General features: G+C 45.9%; 2 protein-coding genes across 4 annotated transcripts in view; one reads left to right on the top strand and one right to left on the bottom strand.

Moving 5' to 3' along the window:
• Positions 1 to 10761, bottom strand: part of GTF3C4 (general transcription factor IIIC subunit 4) — a 65948-nt gene extending 55187 nt beyond the window's left edge. For 2 of the 3 annotated variants that reach the window (XR_004373567.2, XR_004373566.2), the window contains exon 1: positions 10377 to 10757. Coding sequence is in view for 1 of the 3 variants with exons in the window: in XM_032779199.2 (XP_032635090.1) it covers positions 10377 to 10718 (342 nt within the window). In the remaining 2 variants the exon portion in view is untranslated. Of the gene's footprint in view, positions 1 to 10376 lie in introns of all 3 variants that reach the window. The other variant, XM_032779199.2, reaches the window with a different exon arrangement.
• A 1328-nt stretch (positions 10762 to 12089) lies between these two features.
• DDX31 (DEAD-box helicase 31) overlaps positions 12090 to 26074 on the top strand; it is a 68447-nt gene continuing 54462 nt past the window's right edge. Inside the window, exons 1-8 of the mRNA XM_032779263.2 lie at positions 12090 to 12386; positions 18284 to 18537; positions 19544 to 19619; positions 20284 to 20327; positions 20786 to 20856; positions 21788 to 21852; positions 22832 to 22876; positions 24316 to 24357. Coding sequence (XP_032635154.1) covers positions 12273 to 12386; positions 18284 to 18537; positions 19544 to 19619; positions 20284 to 20327; positions 20786 to 20856; positions 21788 to 21852; positions 22832 to 22876; positions 24316 to 24357 — 711 coding nt within the window. The 5' untranslated portion in view covers positions 12090 to 12272. The remainder of the gene's footprint in view (positions 12387 to 18283; positions 18538 to 19543; positions 19620 to 20283; positions 20328 to 20785; positions 20857 to 21787; positions 21853 to 22831; positions 22877 to 24315; positions 24358 to 26074) is intronic.

Raw genomic sequence — 26074 nt, 5'->3', positions numbered from 1 at the left:
TAATTTCATAGTGTAGAAACCCAGGAAAGTCCCTACTTGAAGAAGTTCACAATACAAGGTTCCAATCTGGCAAAAATGTGTGTATAGCTTAAGCTGTAATCTGTGAACAGCCCCATTGAATTTAATGGGCCCTAAGGCTCTGAGCCTCCAATGAAGACTCCTCACAGAAAGGACTTCTGTGCTGCCACAGAGCCAACTCAGCGGTGCTACGACCAGGCCCCTGTCCACACAGAGAGACTGCAGGATAAAGCCCACGGAAAAACCTTCAATAAATAGAAAACAGGGTGAACAAGGGACCTCATGCTAGTCAACCCCTGCTTTCAGCGGCAGGACCGTTCCCAGGCAGATTTTTGCCCCACTCCTAAAACGGCCCCCTCAAGGACTGAGCTTACAGCCTGGGTTTAGCAGACTAATGCTGCACAACCACTGCGCTATCCCTCCCACAGTGTGGCAGACTGCTGTGTCTGTACGAGCCTCACAAATGATGTGCCCGGAATCCAGCTGCAGCACTGGGCCTAAAGAACCAGCCTGTGGCCCTTACTCATATGAAGTAGTCTTCCTTCAACATCAGTAGCTGTGCTAAAGAACAATGTGAAGGTTGATGAGGAAGCAGTGGAGCATTGCAGATCAGCAGTTTTTATAAAAGTGGGGGCTTTTTAATTAGGCATAGGGAAGGATACTCAGGGCCAGTCAACCCATTAGGCGACCGAGGCGGTCGCTAGGGCACTAGCATTGAGGGTGGCATTTCAGGCCTAGATGCGCTGGATCTTCGGCTGCCCCAGTTTTCGCAGCATTTAGGAGAGGGACTGGGGCAGGGGGAGCGCGGGGAGGGCCGCCTGCAGCAAGGTAAGGGAGCACGGCCCGCAGGGAAACGTTCCACGCCCCAACTCACCTGCTTACCGACCTCCTCCCTGCGCACACTGCCCGCTCTGCTTCTTCCTCCCAGGCTTGTGCACCAAAACAGCTGATTGGCGCCGCAAGCCGGATGCGGGAGAGTGAGCGGTACGGTGTGGTCGGGGAGGAGGACGGAGCAGCAGGTGACTGGGGGTGTCGGGGCTGCGGCACAGCTCCCATCCAGGGAGAGCTGCCACGGGGGAGAGGGGGCACCTCAGAGCAGAGGGGGAGCTGCCCAGGAGGGCAGAGAGCTGCCACAGGAAGCGCAAGGTGGAAGTCGCCTAGGGCGGCAAAACCATCCTGCACCCACTCATGAGCAATGTTGGTACTGGGTTTGTGTTAGCGACTCTCACCAGAATTCAATATTAAATAATATAAAATCACCTTTGAACTAGACCAAATATAAGAAAGACTCAACCCAAAGCAATAATTTCTGAGAAAGTTATAAACAAGCAATTGAAAAACAGAGATTCATCAGAAAGTCCATATGTAACCTTTAACTTACATGTTGCAACTCAATTTCCCCAAAAAATTCAGGGAGACCAAAATCTTGAGAGTCTTAGTTTGGAAGCTGAACCAGCAAAGATCCTAAAAGATCAGACTTAAAGTCTACTTTCTGATTTCTTTCCCCCAGACGCCAGACCACCAAAATGTAGCTTCCTCAAAGCTAGTTATCTCCGGCAGAATTAAACAATGAAATATCAGCTTAGACTAGCACTAACGTCCTACCGTAAATTTTGCGAGACTAACCCCCCATCTGCTTGGGGGAATTCGCATGTGCCCCCAATCAAAACCTCACTTATCTGAGCCACAACCATTCCCTAAGCCAAGACCCAATCCACCCATACTAAGGATAGAGGGATTTGGGGTGCAGCGGACTAGTTACAGAGAACTGAATTATAATTAATGGCCGTTCAAAACTTGAAAAAAAAGGGAAGACTTGTTGCAAAAGCGCAGCCCATGTAGTTTAGGTTTTAATATGCAGTTTAAGTCTTTTCTTGTAACATTTGGTCATGTTTTTTTTCCCGTTTGTATCAGACTCATGATGAAGAACTAAACATACTCTTGTCTTGCCGAAGCAATGGCTTGCGGAACCTCTGTGTCCTGCAGAATGGTGGGACCACTGGGGAAGGCAGAGATCACGTTGAGATATCAATCCCTCATTCTGCCTCCATGGTTTAACATACCAGGTTTTGCTGGGGCCTTTATGCAGTAAAACCACAAGCCCGAAGGACATGACTCCATAGAGTAAACCACGCATCAACTGAGAGAACCAGAACTCCTGAAGGCAGAGTTTAACTGCAGCTAGCTACACCAAACCCCACATTGCAAACCCAGCCCCAGCTCAACTCAGTGAAGAGACCCCAAACAAGCTGCTCTTGCAAAGTCCCTAAACAGCAAATCTGCGAAAGACTTCGTCTGAACAGACTATTACATTTGAAGCAACATGCTCAGGCCCTACATTCTTACTGAAGAGGAAGAATTAATTTGAAGGGCAGTGGTTAAAAGTCCCCTCTCTCCTTTTTGCAGTAGCCCCCCGCAAACCGCCCCCCGCCCCCCCCCCCCCCCCCCCCCCAATAAGACATTTATATCTCACCCACTTGGGCTGCTCTCACTGGGGAAAAATGTGAAGGGGGGGCGTTTCTTTTTGCAAAATACATGATTAAGGAATGAGATTCTTAAACCGTTGCTTTACGTTTTGTAGAGCAAAATGCTCTTCCAAAGAAAGCAGCTTTAAAAAAGAAGCTCTACAATTCCAATTCCAAATATTTGCTATTTCCTCTTTAATTCTTCCCAAAATCTCTCCAATCCCATTATTTCAGAATTAAATGCAATTCACTGTAATATCCACGTGTAACAGCCTTCAGTATCCCAGGAAACAATGGTTAGTGTACACCACAAATCCATAAGGCCATCAGTATCTTTGGTGAGGAGGGCAGCAGTCAGTAATACGCAGACCTATTGAGCTGTAAGGGCTGTGGAGTTGCAGTGGCTGAGGAATTCAACTGTTAAAATCCTACTAGTTCCACAGGGCAAGCCTTAATTGATTAAAAACTGAACTTGGGTTCATGTGAGAACATAGCATTTAGTTTTATTATTATTTATTTTAATGGGATTGCAACCCAAGCACGCTCCACTGCATAGACCAAGGGCTCACTGTGCTGGGTGCTGCACAAACACAGAACAAAGAAGACCCTGCCTTGAGCAAAGAATTAAAATGTCACATCTTCATGTAATAACACGTAATTACTGCACTGTACTATGTGGAAATAGTAATATCATTTAGTATACACTGCACTGTGTTATTATCGCAGGGGATAGACTAGATGACATCTCGCGCGGTCCATTCTAGTTCTGTGATTATTCGGTTAAATCTCTGCTCATGTCATAACACTTGTTGATATCATTGTAAATCCCCTCATTTGAAGGTTGTACTACAGAGTAATATAATTTAGTTCACATGTAAGTATTAATGAGTATGTTGTGGTTTATGTATAATTAGTCGCGCCCTAAGTCAACATCAGTATTGATCACTGTTGTGGATTAATCATGTCCTCATGCGCTCTGGTGTACCCACTTCTAGTGGTTGCTTTCTAGCTCCAGCAGGAAGGGATTCGATTCAGGCAGTGGCTAGGAACCCCTACCACACCCAAGGCCAGGCAATGGTCTTATGGTGCGCGGGCTCGTCAGGGCGCGCGCATGCGCGTGGCGCTGCGAGCTGCTTGTGGAGGGGCGGCAAGATGGCGGCAGGCGGAGGCAGCTGGAAGTGGGGAGTCCTGCGCTGTCCTCGGAGGGAAGAGTCCCCAGCGGGCCCCGAGTCGCCGCAGAGGAGGCGGTTCAGCGGGGCCGAGCTGCGGCGGTTCCGGCTGACCGGGCGGAGGAGCCGGCCGTGCGGCGCAGCAACGCGTGAGCGGGCTGGAGCCGCTGGACTGGTCTGAGACCAACCGGGTTCGTGAGCCGGCCCGGAGCAGCGGCGCGTCTGGAGCAGGCTCAGGACACATTCACAGCGGCGGCAGGAAGCATGGTCATCCCAGCCGGCACGGCCGTGCCCCGCGCCCGCGCGGCCTGCTGCTCAAGTGAGAGACCGGGGTCCCTCCTCTAAGGCCGGGGATGGACCGGGGCCCGCTCCCAGCCTGGCGCGCAGGTGAGCGCGCTCACTCCCCTCGAACTCATCCTTGTCTCCTCCCGGCCCCGGCGTCTAGGTTCGGGCTTTGTCCTTCGGCTTTCCCACCCGCCGTCCGGCCCTATGTGAGGCAAGGGAGCTGTCTCCTGTAGGGGAGACCCCTTAGACCTGCCCACGGACCTGACTATCAAGCGATGTGACCCATTCACTACTCGTGGCCCCATCACCCAAGGAGGGCTAGCCAGTCCCTTTCCACAGCTACTGGGCTTATTGTCTGGTTGTCCGGTGTTGGAGGTACATGTGGCTTTGTTTTACTAATGGAGTTTTTCTCGCCCTATCCACCCTCCACTGTTCCTCAGACCCAGGGTAATCATCTAGGATTTAATTACTGGCCACAAATTAGTATCCTGGGATAATACTTTGAGGTAATATTCTTAAAGTCCATGAGCACATAGCCATTGTATAGGATGTGTTGACACCCAAATAAAGATACCCCTTGTACCCCAAAGACAAGGAATAGGTTTTTTGCTTGACTAGTTTTTTTTTTAATGGAAGAATACCCTTTCTCATAGAACTGAGGAACGGACCTTGAAAGGATCCTCAAGTACCATCCCCTGACAGACTTTTTTGCCCCAGATCGCCTAAAAATGGTCCCTCCAGGATTGAACACAACCCCAGGTTAGCAGGTCAGTGCTAAAACACCTGACCTCCCAACCTCGTGGTTATTGACAGAACAAATTATTGCCTTGGGTATAGTCCAACTGAGTCCATCTATTGAATAGCTCGGTCACAATCAGTGTCCATGCAAAAAAATCGTTGGAGAACGTGCAGTTCTGAACGTTACTATTTAAAAAAAAGGTTGTTTGCTTTGGTTGGGGCTTCTGGACAGCTCCTAGAAGTAGACTGAACTGCATTTTGCCTATAATAAGAAGAGAGAAGGTGGGTGAGGTATATTTTATTGGAGCAATTCTGCTGTGAAAACATAAGCTTTAGGCTTACAACTGAGCTTTTCATCAGGTCTGGAGAAAGGTACTCAGTGTCCTTTTCTTCTAACGGTTTCATTTTGTATAGGGCACATTTCAGTGTGTTCTTGTTGTACTGTGTAAATGCAGAATATCCCTACGTAAAAGGAATAAATGGACGAACAAATCAGATATTAGGAATGGCAAATACAAAAACCTGTAGGAGAACATTTATCCTTGGACACACAAAGCAGATGTCTCCGCAGCAAAAAAACTTCAGGACCAGACTTCAGAAGAAGAACTGCTGAACTGTTCATCGCACATTGGACACCAGCATCTTCAGGATAACCAAAGCCTGGCCTACCTACGCAATTAAATCTGATTTTAGCAGTGGTTAAACCAATTTAAATGCTGTCACCTTCCCACAACGAGGCCCTTATATCGATATAAAGAGCTTTTAACCAGTGTCTGTACTACCTCCCCGACGAGGAGTAACGCGCTGAATCGTATTACCATAAATCGGATTAGGTTAGTGTGGCGCAAATCGACAGTATGGCCTCCGGGCGGTAAATCCCCAACAGTGGCACCAATTGTGACTGCCTCTGGACAGCAAGCCAAACTCGATGCACTGGCCAGGTAAACCAGGGAAAAGCTTCGCGAACTTTTGGGGAATTTATTCCTGTTTTGCCACGTGGAGCTCTGATCAGCAGGGGTGGCGAGGCAGTCCGAAATCGCAAAGAGCTCCACGCATGGGGACGGGTACGGAGATACTGTATCTGACCGGGGGGCTGTATGGGGAGACAAACTGGTTCTATTCAGAGCTCATTACAGAAGACGAAAGAAACAAAGCATTTGAATTCTAACCAGGCTATGATACAGAGTGCCAGCACAGGTGCTGTGGTGACCAGGCGTAAATGGAAAGCCAAAAGAATCAAATGGGACCGCTCAATGAGGGAGGGGGGGGTACTGAGGACCCACGCTATCCACATTCTTCGCCTGCAGTCTCCGAAAGTATTTGCATTCTTGCTGAGCTCCAATACTGTTAGGTCAACCACATTGTCGGGGTGAGTTCAGGTATAGCTCGTTAATTTGCCCCCTCCTCCCCCCGTGAAAGAAAAGGGAAAAAAATCGTTTCTTGACTTTTCAATGTCACGCTATGTCTACTGCATGCTGCTGCGTAGACGCGATGCGTGCGCAGTGTAAACAGCAATACCTCTCCTCCCCCTCCCGGTGGCAGTATGGTGTACAATATAGATCTGGCATTCTGTTTATCATCAAGCCAGTGAAGTGGCTCCGGCTGGCTCGGGAGGTCGGACCAGTGAGGCGCGGTTAAAAATGGGATGACTCTGGTCATTCCCGTAATGGTACAGAATGGCTGGTAACTGTCTTTCATCACAGTACACTGGGGGGCTGAGCTCCATCACCCCTCCCATTTCATGTGTAAAGAAAAAGATTCTTGTATGCTGGACTATCATAGTAGTGGGATGCTGGGCTCCTTTCCCTGCACCGTTTAATGTCCTGCCTGTGACTATCCTAGAGCGGAGGCTGCTCCCCCTCATTTTATCTCACTAACAAGTTCAGTTCGTTTCTTATTCCTGCATTCTTTATTACTTCAACACAAATGCGAGGACACTGCAACCGTAGCTCAGGAGGAGTTGGGGAGCGGGAGCACCGGTTGGATTGCTTGCAGAGGGCAATTCACTTGAATGGCATGTAGCTCCATCATTTCTGCAGGGAATCTGACACAGAGCAGCTGTGCTCTGGTTCTCTGGTACACTGGGTTGCTCTAGACTGTTTTACTGCCGTTATTCTAGGCAAGGGGATGACTCTATTTTAGATACCATAGAGGAGATATCAGGGAGTCATTCCATTTTGTCTTTGCACCCCCAGCTGACCAGCCAAGAGGCATCCATGAACAGCAGCAGCAGGACAGTACAGACAACTTGATAACCGGCATCTCATGCCAATTTACAATAGCTGACCAGCGTACAGAAAACTTCTAGATACCATCTTGATCTTGCAAAAGGCAAATGAATGCCTGAGCTGTTGTGCGCTTGCAGTATCCGGTGTCTGTTAGCACATCCAGCAGACTCGGTGACAGTGAAAAAGCTGAACGGGCGCCATTAGGTTGCTGTGCTATGGTTGCAGGGCAATCCAGGAAATAGGCGTGAAAATGATTGTCTGCCTGTTTCGACGAGGAGGAATGAGTGACATTTACCAGGATCACCCACGCACACTGTTTTGCACCATCATGCATTGAGGTCTCAAACCAGATATTCCAATGGGGGGGAGAGCGCGGAATGCTTGGATAGCTATACGGATAGCTACCAAGGCGCAACGCTCAGAAATCGACGCTAGGCTCGGACCAGAGGACCACACATCCGGAATTAATGTGCTTAGTGTGGGCCGGTGCAGCTTGACTTTAACCAGTTTGTTAAACAGTGTATATGGTTAAATTGGAATAATCCTAGTTGTAGACATACCCAAAGATACGTGAGATGGCTAAGCCAACTACAAAGCATTGTCCCTCGAGGACAAATTGCTTTGTAGTTGGCTAGCCAATTCACGTACTTTGGGTAGTCTTACACTAGGATTATTCCAATTTTAACATATTACACTGTTTAACAAACTGTTAAGTCAAGTGCAAGCCGGCCCACACTAAGCACATTAATTCGGATGGTGGGTCCCTGGTCCGAGCTAGCGTCGATTTCTGAGCGTTGCGCTGTGGTAGCTATCCGTATACCCAGCAGAATCCATAGTTCCCGCTCTCCCCCCCATTGAATCTGGTTGAAAGCACCTCAATGCATGATGGTGCAAAACAGTGTCGTGGGTGATCCTGGTAAATGTCACTCATTCCTCCTCTGAAACATGCAGACAATCATTTTTCACGCTTTTTCCTGGATTGCCCTGCAAGCCCATAGCACAGCACCACATGGAGCCCGTCAGCTTTTTCACTGTCACCGAGTCTGCTGGATGTGCTAACAGACACGGTACGCAAAGCGTACATACAGACAATCAGCGATCATTTGCCTTTTGCAAGATCAAGATGGTATCAGACAGTTGTTCTGCCTACGCTGTCATGCTATAGTAAATTGGCAATGAGATGCGGTTATCAAGTTGTTCTGTACTAGTCCTGCTGCTGTTCAATGGATGCCCTTGGCTGAGGTCAGCTGGGGGTGCAAAGACAAAAATGGAATGATCCCTGAATCATCCCTCCCTATGGTACTAAAAATAGAGTCATTCCTGCTAGAAAACGTGGCATACGTCTAGGCAAACTAGTGTACCACGAGAACCAAGAGCCAACAGCTGCTCTGTGTCAATCCCGCAGAAATGATGGAGCTACATGCCATTCAAGTGGATTGCCCCTGCAAGCAATCCAAACCGGTGTTCCCTGCTCCCAATCCCTCCTGAGGCTCGGTTGCAGTGTCCTCCATTTGTGTCTGATGAGTAATAAAGAATGCAGGATAAAGATAACCGACTGAACTTGTTAGTGAGATAAAAATGAGGGGAGCAGCCTCCCGCTCTATGATAGTCCAGGCCAGGACATTAGAACGGGCAGGGAAAGGAGCCCAGCATCCCAACTACTAATAGTCAGCAGTACAGAATCTTTTTTCTATTTACACATGAAAGGGAGGGGTGTGATGGAGCTACAGCCCCCAGTACTGTGATGAAGACAGTTACCAGCCCATTCTGTACCATTACGGGAATGACCAGAGTCATTCCCATTTTTAAACCCAGGCCCCTGGCCGACTCACCAGCCAGCCAGACCACTCACATGGGTTGATGATGAACACAGAAGCATGTCTATATTGTACCCACACTGCCACCGGAGAGAGGGGATTAGAAGAGGAACTGCTTGGTTCACTTGCCGCCATTCGCGTTCTACCACAGCATACAAAACCAGTAGGAGTACAGACACTGGTTTAAAGAGCTCTTTATATCGATATAAAGGGCCTCGTTGTGTGGAAGGGTGCAGCATTAAATTGGTTTAACACTGCTAAAATCAGTTTAATTGCGTAGTGTAGGCCAGGCCTTTGGTTAATCCTGAGATGATGGTGTCAAATGTGCAGATGAACTGAAGTTCAGCAGTTTCTCTTTGAAGTCTGGTCCTGAAGTTTTTTTTGCTGCAGGATGGTACATCTGCTATTGTGTGTCCAAGGAGATTGAAATGTTCTCCTACAGGTTTTTGTATATTGCCATTCCTAATATCTGATTTGTGTCCATTTATCCTTTTACGTAGGGACTATCCTGCATTACACAGTACAACAAGAACACACTGAAATGTGCCCTATACAAAATGAAAGTAGAAGAAAAAGGACACTGAGTACCTTTCCCAGACCTGAAGAAAAGCTCAGTGTAAGCCTGAAAGCTTATGTTTCACCAGCAGAAATTGCTCCAATAAAATATTACCTCACCCACCTTCTCTCTCTATTATAGGCAAAAATGCAGTCAGTCTACTCTAGGAGCTGTTCCAAGAAGCAAACCAAAAGCAACAACCTTTTTTTAAAAAGTAACGTTCAGAATGAACGTTCTCCATACTATTTTTTTGCATGGCACTGATTGTGAACGAGCTATTCATAGATGGACTCAGTGACTATACAAGGCAATAATTTGTTCTGTCACATACAAACGAGGGATGGAGAGGTCAGTGGTTTGAGCACTGACCTGCTAAACCTGGGGTTGTGTTCAATCCTGGAGGGGACCATTTAGGGATCTGGGGCAAAAAATCTGTCAGGGATGGTATTGAGGACCTTTCAAGGTCCTTTCCAGTTCTATGAGAAAGGTATATCTCCATTTAAAAAAAAAACTAGTCCAAGCAAAAAACTATTCTTGCTTTTGTGTACAAGGGGTATTTATTTGGTGTGTCAACACAGATCCTATACAATGGCTATGCTCATGGACTAAGAAATTACCTCAAAGTTTATCCCAGGATAAATAATTTGTTGTCCAGTAATTAATCCTCAGATGGATTACCCTGGGTCTGAGGAACAGTGGAGGTGGAATCAGGGGGAGAAAAACTCCATTAGTAAACAAAGCCACATGTACCTCCAACACAGGACAACCTCAGACAATAGCAGTAGCTGTGGAAAGGGGACTGGGCTAGCGCTCCCTTGGGTGATGGGGCCAAGAGTAGGGAATGGGTCACATCGCTTTGAATAGTCAGGGGCGTCCTGTGGGCAGGTCTAAGGGGTCTCCCCTCAGGAGACAGCTCCTGCCTCACATTTAGGGGGACGGCTGGAAAAGCCGAAGGACAAAGCCCCGAACTAGAGCGCCGGGGCCGGGAGGAGACAAGGATGATCGAGGGGAGGGAGCGGCGCTCAACCCTGCAGCGCCCAGGCGGGAGAGGGGCCCCGGTCCATCCCCAGGGCCGAAGAGGAGGGACCCCGGTCTCTCACCTTGAGCAGGCAGCCCGCGGCGGGCGCGGGCACGGCCGTGCGGTGGATGACCAGCTCCTGCCCGCCGCTGTGAATGTCGCTGAGCTGCTCCAGCACGGCGATGCTCCGGGCCGTGCTCACCGACACCCGGTGGTCCTCAGACCAGGCCAGCGGCTCCAGCCCGCTCACGCCGTGCTGCAGCCGCACGGCCGGCTCCCTCCGCACCGCCGTCAGCCGGAACCCCGCGCTCGGCCCCGCTGACACCGCCTCCTCTGCCGGCGACTCGGGGCCCGCTGGTGGCTCTTCCCCTCCCGAGGACAGCGCAGGACTCCCCCCACTTCCAGCTGCCTCCGCCGCCGCCATCTTGCCGCCCCCTCACACAAGCCGCTCGCAGCGCACCGCGCATGCGCCGCGCCCTGCGAGCCCGCGACCATAAAGGACCATTGCCTGGCTTGGGTTAGGGGTGTCCTAGCCACTGCCTGAATGAAATCCCTTCCTGCTGGAGCTAGAGCAACCACTAGAGTGGGTACAACCCAGAGCGCATGAGGGACAGTGATATTATCCACAACAGTGATCAATACTGATGTTGCATGGGGGCGACAATTATAATAAACCACAACAATACTCATTAATATTACATGTGAACTACAATTATATTACTCTGTAGTAACAACCTTCCAAAATGAGGCAGGGAAGAATTTACAATGATATCAACAAGTGTTATGACATGATGGCAGAGATTTAACGAATAATCACAGAACTAGAAGGGACCGCGAGAGGTCATCTAGTCTAGTCCCCTGCGATAATAACACAGTGCAGCTGTATACTAAATGATATTACTATATTCCACATAGTACAGTGACAGTAATTACTGTTATTACATTGAAGATGTGACATTGTAATCTGCTCAAGGCAGGGTCTTTTTGTTCTGTGTTTGTGCAGCACCCAGCACAGTAGAGCCCTGGTCTATGAGTGGAGTGCTTGGGTGCAATACCCATAAAATAAATAATAATAAAACTAAAATGCTATGTTCTCACTGAACCCAAGTTCAGTTTTAATCCAAATTAAAAGGCTTGCCTGTGGAAACTATGTAGGATTTGTAACAGTTGAATCCTCAGCCACTGGCAAGCTCACAGCCCTTACAGCAATCAATAGGTCTGCGTAGTTACATGACCTGCTGCCCATCCTCACCAAAGATACTTGATGGCCTTATGGATTTGTGGTGTACACTAACCCATTGTCCTGGGGATACTGAAAGCTGTACACGTGGATATTTACAGTGAAATGCATTTTAATTCTGAAATACATGGGATTGGGAGAGATTTTGGGAAGAATAAAGTAGGAAAATAGCAAATATTTGGAATAGGAATTGTAGAGTAATTTTAAAGCTGCTTTCTTTGGAAAGAAGCATTTTGCTCTACAAACGTAAAAGCAACATTTTAAGAATCTCATTCATTAATCATGTATTTTGCAAAAAAGAAACGCCCCCCCCTTCACATTTTTCCCCCAGTTTGAGAGCAGCCCAAGTGGGTGAGATTATAAATGTCTTATTGGTACTGCAAAAAGAGAGAGAGAGGGACTTTAACCACTGCCCTTCAAATTAAATTCTTCCTCTCTCAGTAAGAATGTAGGAGCCTGAGCTGGTTGGCTCAAAATGTAATAGTCTGTCCAGAGAAGTGCTTTCGCGATTTGCTGTTTAGGGGACTTTGCAAGACAGCTATGTTTGGGGTCCTCCTTCACTGAGTTGAGCTGGGGCTGGGTTGCACATGTGGGGTTTGGTGTAGCTAGCTGCAGTTAAACTCTGCCTTAGGAGCTTCTGGTTCTCTGCAGTCGCATGCGTGTCTCTATGGAGTAATGTCCTTCAGGGCTGTGGTTTTACTGCAGATAAAGGCCCCAGCAAAAGCTGTATGTTAAACCATGGAGGCAGATGAGGGATTGATTCTCAACGTGAGTTCTCTGCCTTCCCCAGGGTCCCACCATTCTGCAGGACACAAGAGGTTCCGCAAGCCATTGCTCGGCAAGGACAAGAGGGTATGTTTAGTTCTTCATCTGAGTCTGATACAAACGGAAAAAACATTGACCAAACTATTACAGAAAAGACTTAAACTGCAATATTATAAACCTAAACTACTATGGCTTGCGCTTTGCAACAAGTCATTCCCTTTTTTTTTCAAGTTTTGAAACGAGCATTAATTATAATTCAGTTCTCTGTAACTAGGTCCGCTGCACCCCAAATCCCTCTATCCTTAGTATGGGTGATGGGATCTTGGCTTAGGGAATGGTGTGGCTCAGATAAGTGAGGTTTGAATTGGGAGTCACATGCGAATTCCCCCAAGGCCAGATAGCTCAGCAAAATACAGTAGGAGGTTAGTGCTAGGTCTAAGCGATATTTCATTGTTTAATTCTGCCGAGATAACTAGCTTTGAGGAAGCTACAGTTTTTGGATGTCTGCGGTCTGGGGGAAAAGAACATCAGAAGTAGACTTTGAAGTCTGATCTTTGAGGATCTTGCTGGTTCAGCTTCCACTGACTACTCAAAGATTTTGGTCTCCCTGGTATTTTTGGAAAATTGAGGTTGCACTGTAGTTAAGGTTACATATGGACTTTCATGATGAATCTCTGTTTTTCAATTGCTTGTAACTTTCTCAGAAATTTTGCTTTTGGGTTTGAGTCTTTCTATATTTGGTCTCAGTTCAAAGGTGAATTTTATATTATTTGTTTGATTCTGTGAGAGTCGCTAACACAAACCAGTACCAACAATATGCTCAGAGTGGGTGCAAGGATGTTTTGCGCCCTAGGCGAAACTTCCACCTTGCGCTCCTGTGGCAGCTCTCTGCCCCTCCCTGCGGCAGCTCCCCCCCTCTGCTCTGAGGTGCCCCCTCCTCCCCCGTGGCAGCTCTCCCTGGCATGGGGAGCTGTGCGGCAGCCCCCGACCCCAGCTCACCTCTGCTCCGCCTCCTCCCCGACCACACCGTAGCCGCTCCACTTCTCCCGCATCCCAGGCTTGCGGCGCCAATCAGCTGTTTGGTGCCACAAGCCTGGGAGGGAGAGAAGCAGAGCGGGGCAGTGTGCTCAGGGGAGGAGGCGGAGCAGAGGTGAGTTGGGGCGGGGAACGGTTCCCCTGCGGGCCGTGCTCCCCCTTACTTGCTGCAGGCGGCCCTCCCCGCGCTCCCCTGCCCCAGGTCCCTCCTCCTAAATGCTGACGACAACTGGGGCAGCCGAAGATCCAGCCGCCATCGAAGGACCTGAAATGCCACCCCTCAAATGCTAGTGCCCTAGGCGACCGCCTCGGTCGCCTAATGGGTTGCACTGGCCCTGAGTATCCTTCCCTTATGCCTAATTAAAAAGCCCCCAACTTTTATAAAAACTGCCTGATCCTGCAATGCTCACTGCTTACTCATTCAAACCTTCACATTGTCTTTAGCACAGCTACTGATGTGAAGAAAGACTACTCATATGAGTAAGGGCCACAGGATGGGTTCTTTAGGCCCCAGTGCTGCAGCTGGATCTGCCTGGGCACATCATTGTGAGGCTCTGTACAGACACAGCAGTCTGCCCACACTGTGGGGAGGGATAGCTCAGTGGTTTGAGCATTAGCCTGCTAAACCCAGGGCTGTAAGCTCAGTCCTTGAGGGGGCCGTTTAGGTAGCTGGGGCAAAAATCTGCCTGGGAATCGGTCCTGCGCTGAGCAGGGGGTTGGACTAGATGAGGTCCCTTTTCAACCCTGATTTTCTATGTACTTGAAGGATTTTGTCCTGGTGCTTTGATCCTGCAGTCTATCTGTGTGGACAGGGGCCTGGTCGTAGCACCGCTGAGTTGGCTCTGTGCAGACACAGAAGTCCTTCTGTGAGGAGCTCATTGGAGGCTCAGAGCCTTAGGCCCATTAAATTCAATGGGGCTGTTCACAGCATTAAAGCTAAGCATATACACACATTTTTGCCAGATTGGAACCTTAGTTTGTGAACTCTTCAAAGTAGGGACTTTGTCCTAGGGTATGTCTACACTATGAAATTAGGTCGAATTTATGGAAGTCGGTTTTTCAGAAATCGTTTTTATACAGTCGACTGTGTGTGTCCCCACAAAAAATCTAAGTGCATTATGTCGGCGGACTGCGTCCAAAGTACCGAGGCTAGCGTCGACTTCCAGAGCGTTGCACTGTGGGTAGCTATGAGTAGCTATCCCACAGTTTCCGCAGTCTCTGCTGCCCATTGGGATTCTGGGTTCAGATCCTAGTGCCTGATGGGGCAAAAACAGTGTTGCAGGTAGTTCTGGGTAAATGTCATCAGGCCCCCCTCTCCCTCCCTCCCTCCGTGAAAGCAGTGGCAGACAATGGTTTCACGCCTTTTTTCCTGGGTTACCTGTGCAGATGCCATACCACGGCAAGCATGGAACCCGCACAGCTGACCGTCACCGTAACTCTCCTGGATGCTAGGAGACATGGGACTGCATTGCTACACAGCAGCAACTCCTTGCCTTTTGGCAGCAGACGGTGTGTTAGGACATGTGCTTTCGTTACAAGGTTGCATTTTGCCTCTTATATTGAGGGCCTGCTGTTATGGTGTGAGAGATTACTCACACAGTGCCAGGCAACAGAATTCAGCTTGCAGGCAGTCATGGTAAGCCACAGTCTTTTGGCTTCTTTACTTTCATAACATGTGGGAATGGTTTCAAACAGCAGCGCCCTCATTTCCCATACCAAGCAGCCATTGGGTTAGCCATTTAAAATGGGTTTGCAATTTAAAAGGAGGGGCTGCGGTTTGTGGGTTAGCGTGCAGCACAAACCCAAATAACCCCACCACCATCACGCTATTCTCTGGGATGATCACTTCACTCCTCGCCCCACCATGTGGCTAACAGCGGGGAACATTTCTGTTCAACCACAGGCAAACAGCCCAGCAGGAACGGGCACCTCCGAATGTTCCCTTAATAAAAGCACCCTGTTTCAACCAGGTGACCATGAATGATATTGCTCTCCTGAGGATAACACAGGGAGAGCTAAGGAATGGATGTTGTCTGAATGCCAGCAAACACTGGGATTTCTGCTCCATCCCCATACATTAACAGACTTTTGCAGTAGCTGTACAGGCTGCGAATGCCAGGGCAAATTAATCATTAAACACGCTTGCCTTTAAACCATGTGTAATGTTTACAAAGGTATACTCACCAGAGGGTCCTTCTCCGCCTACAGGGTCCGTGAGCACACCTTGGGTGGGTTTGGGGGTTACTGGCTCCAGGTCCAGGGTGAGAAACATATCTTGGCTGTTGGAGAAACCGGTTTCTCCGCTTCCTTGCTGTGAATTATCTTCAGTCTCTTCGTCATCATATCTTCCTCGTCCCCAAAACACACTTCCTTGTTGCGTGAGTCTCCATTGACGGAGTCAAAGCACAGGGTTGGGGTACTGGTGGCTGCACCTCCTAGCATGGCATGCAGCTCAGCGTAGAAGCGGCATGTCTGTGGCTCTGCCCCGGATCTTCTGTTTGCCTCTCTGTTTTTGTGGTAGGCTTGCCTTAGCTCCTTAATTTTCATGCAGCACTGCTGTGTGTCCCTGTTATGGCCTCTGTCCTTCATGCCCTTGGAGACTTTTTCTAATGTTTTGGCATTTCGTTTAGTGGAACAGAGTTCAGCTAGTATGGATTCATCTCCCCATATGGTGAGCAGACCCCATACCTCCCATTCGGTCCATGCTGGAGCTCTTTTGCGATCCTGGGACTCCATCATGATTACCTGTGCTAATGAGATCTGCACTCACCTGCACCTTGCCACACTGGCCAAACAGGAAATGAGATTCAAAAGTTCACGGGCCTTTTCCTGTCTACTTGGCCAGTGCATCTGAGTTGAGAGCCCTGTCCAGAGCGGTCGCAATGGAGCACTCTGGGATAGCTCCCAGAGGCCAATACCATCGAATTGCGTCCACACTACCCCAGATTTGACCCGGCAAAGCCAATTTCACTGCTAATCCCCTCGTTGGAGGTGGAGTAAAGAAATCGATTTAAAGAGCCCTTTAAGTCAGAAAAAAGGGCTTCGTCATGTGGACGGGTCCATGCTTAAATCGAGGTAACGCTGCTAAATTCGACCTAAAGTCATAGTGTAGACCAGGCCATAGTCATAGAGTTTAAGGCCAGAGGGGACCACAGATCATTTCGTTTGACATCTAGTATATCACAGGCCACCACCACCACCCAGCACCTGCAGTCTTCATTTGTCTTGAATAGTACCAAGCATAGTTAACAAATGATAATAAATATTATTAATATATATATTAATCATTGTATAGTCAGCAAAGAGATTCCCTTGTGACTGTTCTTGATTAGTAAATGAAATGCCAAAAGGGCTGCATAAATATCTACAGCCAAGAAAATGTGTACCACTGGATTTTGCAGTAACTTAAGCCTTTTCGAACTTCGGATGCTAGAAAGATTTTCAGCTGTCTACAGGCCGCCGGTTTCTCAGTTTATAATTTGTTCTTGAGTCATCTGAAGATTGTTGAATTTTGTGTACATTTTCAGAAGCACCGAAGTGACTTAGGCACTTTTGAAAATTACATAATCAATGGAATTATAGGATTCAGTTAGCAAGTTATTTCCCAGTAGAGGAGAGAATTCTGAAGGAAGTTGTTTAACATCATGAGCATACGAGAAATCTTCTTAATCGCTGTGAGAGCATGACGGGTTTTAAGCGGATGCAGATGTGTTAATATTATTTTTGTTATTAGTATGAAAATGTTTGTGATGTAAGTGTTTGAGGGCAGTAGGGTTAGGTTGATATTAGAAGGAGCACGTAGGAGTGGGATTGGTGACATCTTAACTGCCTGATTGGGGGACTTTTTAAAGAAAAAAAGTTGCATTGACAATCCCCCTTTGAATTTGAGCACATTTTGGACAAATGTGTAAGATGTTGGACAACATTAAATAAGATAAATCAATGGGAGAAAGGACATGGAGCGGTAATAAAAAGTTTTCAAAGAGAAATTGATGTACTCAAGTGCTTAAGACTTCTGTTAGCCATCTGTGAAATTAGGGCCACACCCTGAACTGGTGTAAATTGACACAGTTCCATTGACGTCACTAGCATTGCATTGATTTACACCAGATAAGGAACATGCCCTAAGAGTTTATGTTTTGTAAAGGCTGATACAATTGAAGAAAGACAGGCCGAACGTAATAAAGGGTTTGAGAGGCACATGCAGAGGGGGCTGGGAAGATTGCAGAATGAAATCAAGAACGTGGAGCATAGGGAGGAAATATAAGATCGAGTAGAGAAAGAATAGAGGATTGCTCAGAGAGTTAAGGTGATTCAGAAAGTTTTCAAGTTCGTAAGCAAAACGACGTGACTGACGTAGGACATGCATGAGATGGTGAAGGACATTTAGTGATGGAAGAAAGTTAAATTAATTGTGCACCTCAGTATTGACAGAGGAATATGGGGTGAGCAAAAACATTTCTCAGAGGAAGCAGAAGGAATTTCAAAAGAAATCAGGCTCACTATAGAGCCAGGAATAGAGATCAGAATTCCAGAAGTCTGATGGAAGCACAGGTCAGAATCAAGGAGAATTCATCCCTGAAAGAAAGAAAGGAAAAAAAAGAAAGAGGAGGGGTGGAGATCTGGCTTTAATCTGCTCATGAGATTTGCACAGCAAAGATTTGGATGATATATATTTTAAAGAGGGTACTGTTCAGTTACAGAAACTGGATCAGATACTGCAGTAATGGGCACCAAAATAAGAATTTAGATTGTTACTATTTGTCTTACAGTTTCTGCTCTGAAAAACGTGAACAGGTCCAGTTGCAAAATCAAACCCTGTTCTCTGTACATGGCTATGAAGGTTCCAATAGAAAGAGATGCAATTCTCTAGGGCTTTAGGAAGGGTATAATATTGCATAGTTAATCCTTACATACTAATCCATCCTGTTTATTTGCTAACACTGAAGCAATCTAAAGCTCTGAAAAGGAAGCTCCAATGGGCAGACGAAGGCACACCTGCAAAGCAGAAACCCAAGTTGTCAGTATCCCCAATCAAGAAATGCACTAAGGAGGCTGACATCTGCGTTAAGAGAAATTTGTCATCAAAATCTCCTCCGAAAAAAGACTTGACTGACAGACAGAATGAGAGCCTACGCAGCAGACCTTTCATTAAGACGTCTTGTCTGTTTAAAAACAACCCTAAGATTCCAGAAATTCACAGGTATTTTAAACAAACAACCCCTCTTCCCCCCTAAAATGCAATTGATTTCTCACCCTTATATGTATAAAGCATGAGGTTTTGTCCTTCCCCCTCCCTCCCCCCCTTGCTATATACTTACAGTCTCATCATCCATCTAGGATGGTAGTTTTCAGCCATTTCTAGACCAGGATCCCCAACCTATGTACCATGGTTCTAGCCAGGCTCCTTCTCCCATTTAACAGTCTGGGAAGGTATAAGAACCCATGTAGAATAGAATAGGAAGGGCAGGGTTGGTTGTGACCCCCATGCTGAGAGCCTCTGATCTAATAAGACAAAGATCCTGATTTTGCTTCCCCTGAAGTCAGTAGGAGTTTTGTCATGAAATTAAGAGGCAGATGGAAGAATTAGACCCATGACAGAGAGTGGTCTCAAACCACTCAAACAGACTGTACCTCTCCCTAGATTTATAACATTGTAGCATGGAGACCATCCTGGTTTAAAAGCTTTGCCCTATGGATTTAACCTAGCTCTAAATTGTTTTATTTCTTGATTGTCCTTTATGAATCCCATGCCGTTTGGTAGGGTGGGCCCTCGGGAGCTGGAGTATTGTAATAGGTTCCCTAGCTGCTGTTAACAATGTACTGACTAGGTAGTTTTCCTTCATTGTCTGTTGTCGTGCTGGATTGTGAAAGTAGGCTTTAATGGGAGCCCCTGTAAAGAAAAAGCAGCATTAAGTAAGGAGTCATATTCACTATTGCTGTCTCCAGAAGGTGGAAATTACATTAGGATTCCACCGATAATGGGGGCTTCCACTGGAGGGTCCCCCGGGGATGTGCTGAATTGGCATATTCCATGGCAGGCCTGACCATGTCCCTTCCCCAGGCAAATGTCTTGTTCCAGGCAGACTTTCTGCCACTGGGATCTTTGCATTGGAACCCAAGCTTGACTCTCCTGTGAATCTGGCCCGTAGCCTCTGGGTGATTGGAACTGTCTCACGTTGCTTTGGATTATTTCTCCTAACTTGCAGAGGTGGAGTGAAACAGGTGCAGGAAAAAGTTTTCACTTCAGATTCTTTCAGCCAGCTGGACCTCCATCCCCATCTGGTGAGTGCTAGACTGGCAACAAGGTCCTTGTGTAGTGGTGTAAGGCTGTTTTACTGAGTTGTTTTTAATGGGTCTTTGTTTGGGAGGGTTTGTGGTTTTATACTTGGAGATGAACTTTTGGAGGATGTCTCCCTGTGAAATGAGACATGCTCCTAGTAGAAACTGCTCCTGGTGACTCAGATTAGCTCATTAGTGATGTTGCCATCTGAGGGCAGCTTTTGCATCAACATCCCCGTCAGTACCCTTAGCTGTGCTCCATCCAGCATCAGCAGCCCACATCAGCACTACATGCAGATGCCATTTCAACCCCACTAGCCCATTCCCCCACCAGTCTCAGATCCATGTTTCTCAGCTAATACCACGCCCAGGTGCATCCAAACACTTCTCATGGTTTCATGTGGGTTGCAGACCAAAATATGTTGAGGATCACGTAGCGGCCATGATTTGGTAGCATGTCATGACCCGCCAGGATTAATAACATTCTGAGGGACTAGTAGGAATGCTTGTAGGACCAGTGAACTTTTCCAAGCACTTGCCTGGATTAGTGATCAGAAAGAGAGAGAGACTACCAGGCTTTGGGGTTTGTCCCTCTCCTGAATTGCAAAAGTCATGCAAGTGAGTAGTATAGCATTAAAATCTTTTAACACTGTATTTATCTCTTTAGATTTCCACAATAACCAATGTCTTGAAGATGTCTAGTATGACCAGGTAAAGTAACCTGTGTAAAATACTTTCCACTTTTGAAGCACCTTCCATTGAATGATCTCCAAGCCCTTTACAAACGTCATTAATTCATAAGCCCCCACAATTCCTGTGAAAGTCTACAGGAGCTGTGGGTGTGCTGCACCGCCAAAAATCAAGCCATAAAGTAACTTGATGTAGAGAGTCTTTGGCAGCGCTGGAAAGCCCTGGCTCTTGGGCTTTAACCATGAAATCATCCTTATTTCTATTTAGCATAAGTAACACTTTTCTGTTGCTCTATTTTCATGAATCCCCATTTCTGAGGTAGTAATTTTCAGCAATAACTGGGAGAGCACCCAGGTTTTGTAAACCCAGGTACGTGGTTTTGAAACGATTGAAGGGTTTTAAAACCTCACATCTTTATAAATACCTTTGAGACTGAGTTGGTGCTTGTGTGTTCTTAATTTGTGTTATTTGTTACATAGTGTTCAGAAGCAAACTATTCCTGTGCTGCTAAAAGGCAAGGATGCACTGGTGAGGTCCCAGACAGGGTCAGGTCAGTATTTAATTGACAGTGTTCCTTACTCAGGTGCAATATTGTTTGGATTCTGTATACTCAAAACTAAGCATTACGTTCACTTGTTTCAGTTTGTGAAAATGATAGACCAACGACACTAGCTAGAGACAGGCAAACTATAGATATGGGGTGTGCAGATTTCTTCCATGCAGCTCTACCAGTGTATCTCAATCATGACATGCATCTGTCAGCTAGTCCCAAACCCAAGGAACTCAGTAAAGGCCAAAGAGGAAGCTACACTCAAGGAGACCAGTGGATACAGGCTGTGCACACAGTCATATTTTGAATAGCTGCTCAGTGTTTTGTGAGCAGCATCAAATTTTGCCGATTCACGCAGGTGGGGCTGGAAAGAATATCACCACGTTTTTCTCCCAGTCTGACCCCATGACCCATGAATCTTCCCATTTGAGGGTTTCTGGCCTCTGACCTCAATTTAGGAGTAGTGAGATGTCTGTCTTTTCATGATGCACTTAAGAACATAAGAACGGCCATACTGGACCAGACCAGAGGTCCATCTAGCCCAGTCTCCTGTCTTCCGATGGTGGCAAGTGCCAAGTGTTCTAGAGGGAATGAACAGAATGGAGCAATTTTGAGTGACCAGTAGTCCTGTAGTCCAATCCCAGCTTCTGGCAGTTGGAGTTTTAGGGACATGTGGAGCACAGGGTTGCATCTCTCACCATCTTGGCTAATAGCCATTGATAGATCTATCCTCCATTACTTATCTAATTATTTTTTGAACCCAGTTATACTTTTTGGCCTTCACAACATCCCATGGCAGTGAGTTCCACGGGTTGACTTCTGTTTGCTTTAAACCTTCTATTAATTAAATTTGATTTCCCACTACTGTTGAAATCTGCAATTTCTACCATTTTTAAAATGACATAAACATCTTGTTGTTTTTCTTACTAAGGTAAAACTCTTGCCTATGGCATCCCCCTTGTACAGTCCTTGCAGGGAATGAAGTCAAAAATACAGGTGTGTACCACAGAAATAAGTGTGCTCTCTTTTAATTTTCAAAGCAATAAAATAAATTACAGCTGGTGCACTGAGGTCAGTAGTGTCTCTCCTTGTTATGATGGTTAAGCAATCTCTCTGCCTATTTAGTTATGACAGTTTGGAATTTGGCCTACATGACCCTCGTACTCAGTAAATATAAAAACAATATAAGAAAAATATTAAGGACTTTATGTTCCCCTACACTTAATGTAGCAAAGAGGGTGGGTGGATGGGCCAAAATCTCAAGGTGCGGCATAGGGGTAGGGAAATATCTGTGTAACGGGAAAAATGGTTACATGGTAGATTTCCTCCACCACTCCTGCATAGCTACCTCTTTCCTTTCTGCAGCAATAAAGCCTGGATCCATGTTGCTGAAGCAGGAGGTGTCGGGAAACAGCTGCTTTATCCTACATGTTCCCTCTCAAGTCCATCAAGGGTTACCATGCTTAAAGCATTTGGAAGTTGTCATTTCTAGAAGCAGCAGTAGCTCCTCTCCATGTCTTTTCAAAGTCTGGTGGGAGTGGTCAGCGTATGCCAAGAGACTGGCTCCAGAGCATGGCAGTGACTCAGAACTAGGGTGGAGGTCTGGAGACTTGCAAAGGCAGGTTTCTGGTATGCTTTCTCCTTTCATGTCCTGGCCTCCATATATAGTATTTCAACAGCCTCTCCCCATTTAGATCAATATGTTGACCCAAGGGATGGTGCTGCAGATCCATCCTCCTGTTTTGTGCCTTTTTAGAGCTCTGCCGTCTAGTAGAAATTCACTGGAAGCCTTAAGGGAAGTGATAGAATCTCCATTGCTTTGAGTCATTTCAAATTGGACTGGGCAATGCAGTGAGGGGGACAATCCTGCCTTGAATCCCAGTAGGATTGATTTCATGAGCCAATAACCACCTCTGTCTTCTATGATTCTCTGAGTTCATGGTGCATTCTGCTCAATGGTACTCTTCTTTTGCAGCGCAGTGATGGGCCTTATGCACTTATATTAGTTCCAACAAGAGAGGTAAGTTAAGTTGCCTCTTTTCTAAGATTAATGCTGGCATTTTAGTGTTGTCGTGTCTGTTACTTTCTCAGGCCCTGAGTATTTGGCCGTTGATTCCAGTAGAAGCAGGTTTGGGCTATTGGCAAGCCCAAGTGTTCTCGTGAGATATCTTAGCTAGTGAGAAGTAAGCTGGGGAGAAACATCCAAGTTTCCCCTTGTGTTTAAGAATTGGTTGGCAACACTGGAAACTCCTTGGCTTAATATGTGGGAAGGGAGAAATTTGTCTTGCATGGGAAGGGAGAGTTTGTGAGTAAAATCAGTGCTGTAAACGCAAGAGTTTATACAGACATTCCTGTTGATTTTTAAAACCCCTTTTCAAATTCATCAGTGAATGCATGGCAAACCAGGAGTTGGTTTGTTCTCTGAACTCTTATTTGATTTGTTTTATTTGCCTTACAAAGGCAATTTCAGAGCAGAGTATCAATGTTTTCCATATCAAACGCTAATAACTTCCATGTGGAGAATTGATCACCGGTAACTAGTTTTGGGCACAATATTTTATGCAACCTGCACTGCAGTATCTCAGCTCAATTCTGAGAAGGGAGAAGGCTCTGAAGCTATTTAAAGATGTTCCATGAATACAAAGCATGTTCGTAAGATGGATTAAAGGGTTGCTGTTGAGTACATTTTTAAAGTTAGTCTGTGATTACAATTGGTATTATTTTTACTTTCCAGAGTTTGTAATGGCCTCTTTGAAAGTTTGGCAAATAAATAATATTTAGCACTTGTCCATGTTTCGTCAGAGGAATTCAAATAATTTTACCTGCATAAATAAGCCTCACTCATATACATGCGCAGTGTGAGCTAGGTGGATATTGCCCCCACTTTGCAGGTGGGGAAATGAAGTTGCAGAAAGATCATACAGCATGTCCTCAGTCGCACAGTGAGTCAGTGGCAGTGCTGGGATTGCAACCCACAAATGCTGGCTGCCTGTCTACTGCTTTAACCTATTGTTTACACTCCCTTTCTCTAACAGTTTTCTCCCAAAAGAGATTCCATATTATCCCACACTGGTTTTAGTGAAGGAAAACCCAGCATGCCTCGGATAGTTTCTTTCCTGTGCATCAGCATCACTGAAGATGTTAACAGAAACGTGCACAGCTCTGAGAACAGTGTTTATTAATTTGAACCAGCAGAGGGAGCACAAGACATTGTTTTTGTATAGGTCCAAAGCTAATAGAGGTTTCTTCCTTTTTGTTGACTAATGAGTAGGATACTGGGTGGGGTATATATATTTTTTTATTTAATAAAGATATTCAGAATTCTAATAACATACATCACCAGTTTTTAAGAGTCTGCAGAAAAATCAAAATTTTAATCTAAATTGTGTGACGCTATCCTTCTAATACAGACTTGTCAGACGTCCATAAAACTTTATTTTCATCTATTGATATCTGCAGCTTGCCCTACAGAGCTTTGATACAGTCCAGAAATTGCTGAAGGTAAGGATTTCATTCATTTATTTCCTTCTCACTCCTTCTTGAGCCTTTTGCTTTGAGATGCTAAGCACCATCACTTCCCCTAAGAGCAATAGGGAGTTGAGGGGACTCAGTATGTAACAGGATTTCTGGTCCTTAAAATAAAGAATAAAACCAGTTCACTTTATTTTTAGCATTCAAGGGAAAGCCCAGCACACTGAAGCTTGATTTTTTCCTATTGGATGTTTTCAACTATTCAGTGACTGCTGTGCTGATTCATTACAATATCCTAGGGAGCTAAATACGTATTTGTTAAGAGTAATAGATATTAAAAATAGATTTTGTTGCAATGTTTTGTTTTTAGAGATCCCTGCCACTGCTTCAGAATTTCCATGGCTCTGAATGGGAACTCTTACGGGTTCAGGTGCCACTGGACTCAGATTGATGTTAGACAGAGAAGGCTCTGATGTAGTAAAATAGGCCTCAGGGAATCAGATAGCCACTTAACTGTGTGGGGAAATTGGAGACTTGCAAAGTGCTATGTTGGTTAAAAAAATAATAATAATTTGGTTAAATTAACCCAAGGAAAATGATGATAAAACTAATAGAACGTCCCTCACAACAGCTTTAGTTTGCATGGTCCTGCAAACATATGTTGAACTTTACTTCCATGAGTAGTTCCATTGATTTCAATGGGACTACGGCCAGTGGTAAAGTTAAGCCTGTGAATAAGCATGTGCAAGATCTAGGCCTTAGTCTCTGCCTTCCCGTGCATTCAAACAGCCAGCTGATTCCCCAAGTCCTACCCCATCACCTACTGTCAAGGTGTTCTTTTTTAAATTACATTAAAGACTTTTTAAAAATACTTTAGTCATTTTTTTCTTTGCAATTAGATGTCATAATTAGAAAATCTTTGATATTAAATTCAAATCTTTTTAACATTGGCCAATTGCGTTCCATCAAGATCTAGAGCAGTTAAAGGTGACATTTCAACCGGGGGAGGGGCAAAATTGGTCTTGGGCTCTTTTGTTTTCTTCTTTCTTACGTGTGACAAGTCATATCCATACAAGCAAGACTAAACCTTGTTAAAATACAATCGGGGCCACTGCTTTGTTATAGTATGAGGGTCCAGTGTGGTAAAATTTGTAGTGTTGGTGTAGCTACATTTTCTGGTATAGCTAATTGGTTTGATCAGGTTTTTGGAAGGGCTTCCTATAATGATGAAGGGGTGGAAAGGCATTTCTGTAAAGGGCTGGCTGAATTCCTGTTGAAATGACTAATGCTGCTGGGATTTTATTGTGTTATTCATGAAGTGTTGGGGCACCTAGAACGTTGGATACACTCCTTTAAAAATATTTATTTATTTATTTATTTATTTATTTATTATAAGTTTGAATGCAATGAATTATTGGAGATGGTATGCTGGATTAGATGGTCCAATGACCTGCTCCATTAGGGCAGTTCTTATATTGCTACATGGCATGTAACAAGCTGAGCAGTGTTCTGGCCTTTAATTAACTACAAGATATGTATGCACAGCGTTAAAACTTATGTTCCATCTATCTTCCATGCCCTGTCTTGAATGAGGTGGACGGGGTGCATATGTTGTTTTCCTCTGTTAAAAACTGGGCTACGCTCAATTCTACCGGAGATTAGGACCCCATCGAAGTCAATGATAGAACCCCTATTGACTTCAGTGGGCCTGGTATTTCACCTTCGAAGCCTTTATTAGCCTGATAAC

Source organism: Chelonoidis abingdonii, chromosome 24 (assembly GCF_003597395.2).
Source record: "Chelonoidis abingdonii isolate Lonesome George chromosome 24, CheloAbing_2.0, whole genome shotgun sequence".
Lineage (NCBI taxonomy): Eukaryota > Metazoa > Chordata > Testudines > Testudinidae > Chelonoidis > Chelonoidis abingdonii.
Note: the sequence above shows the minus strand (reverse complement) of the source record. Positions and strands in the feature narration are given on the sequence as shown.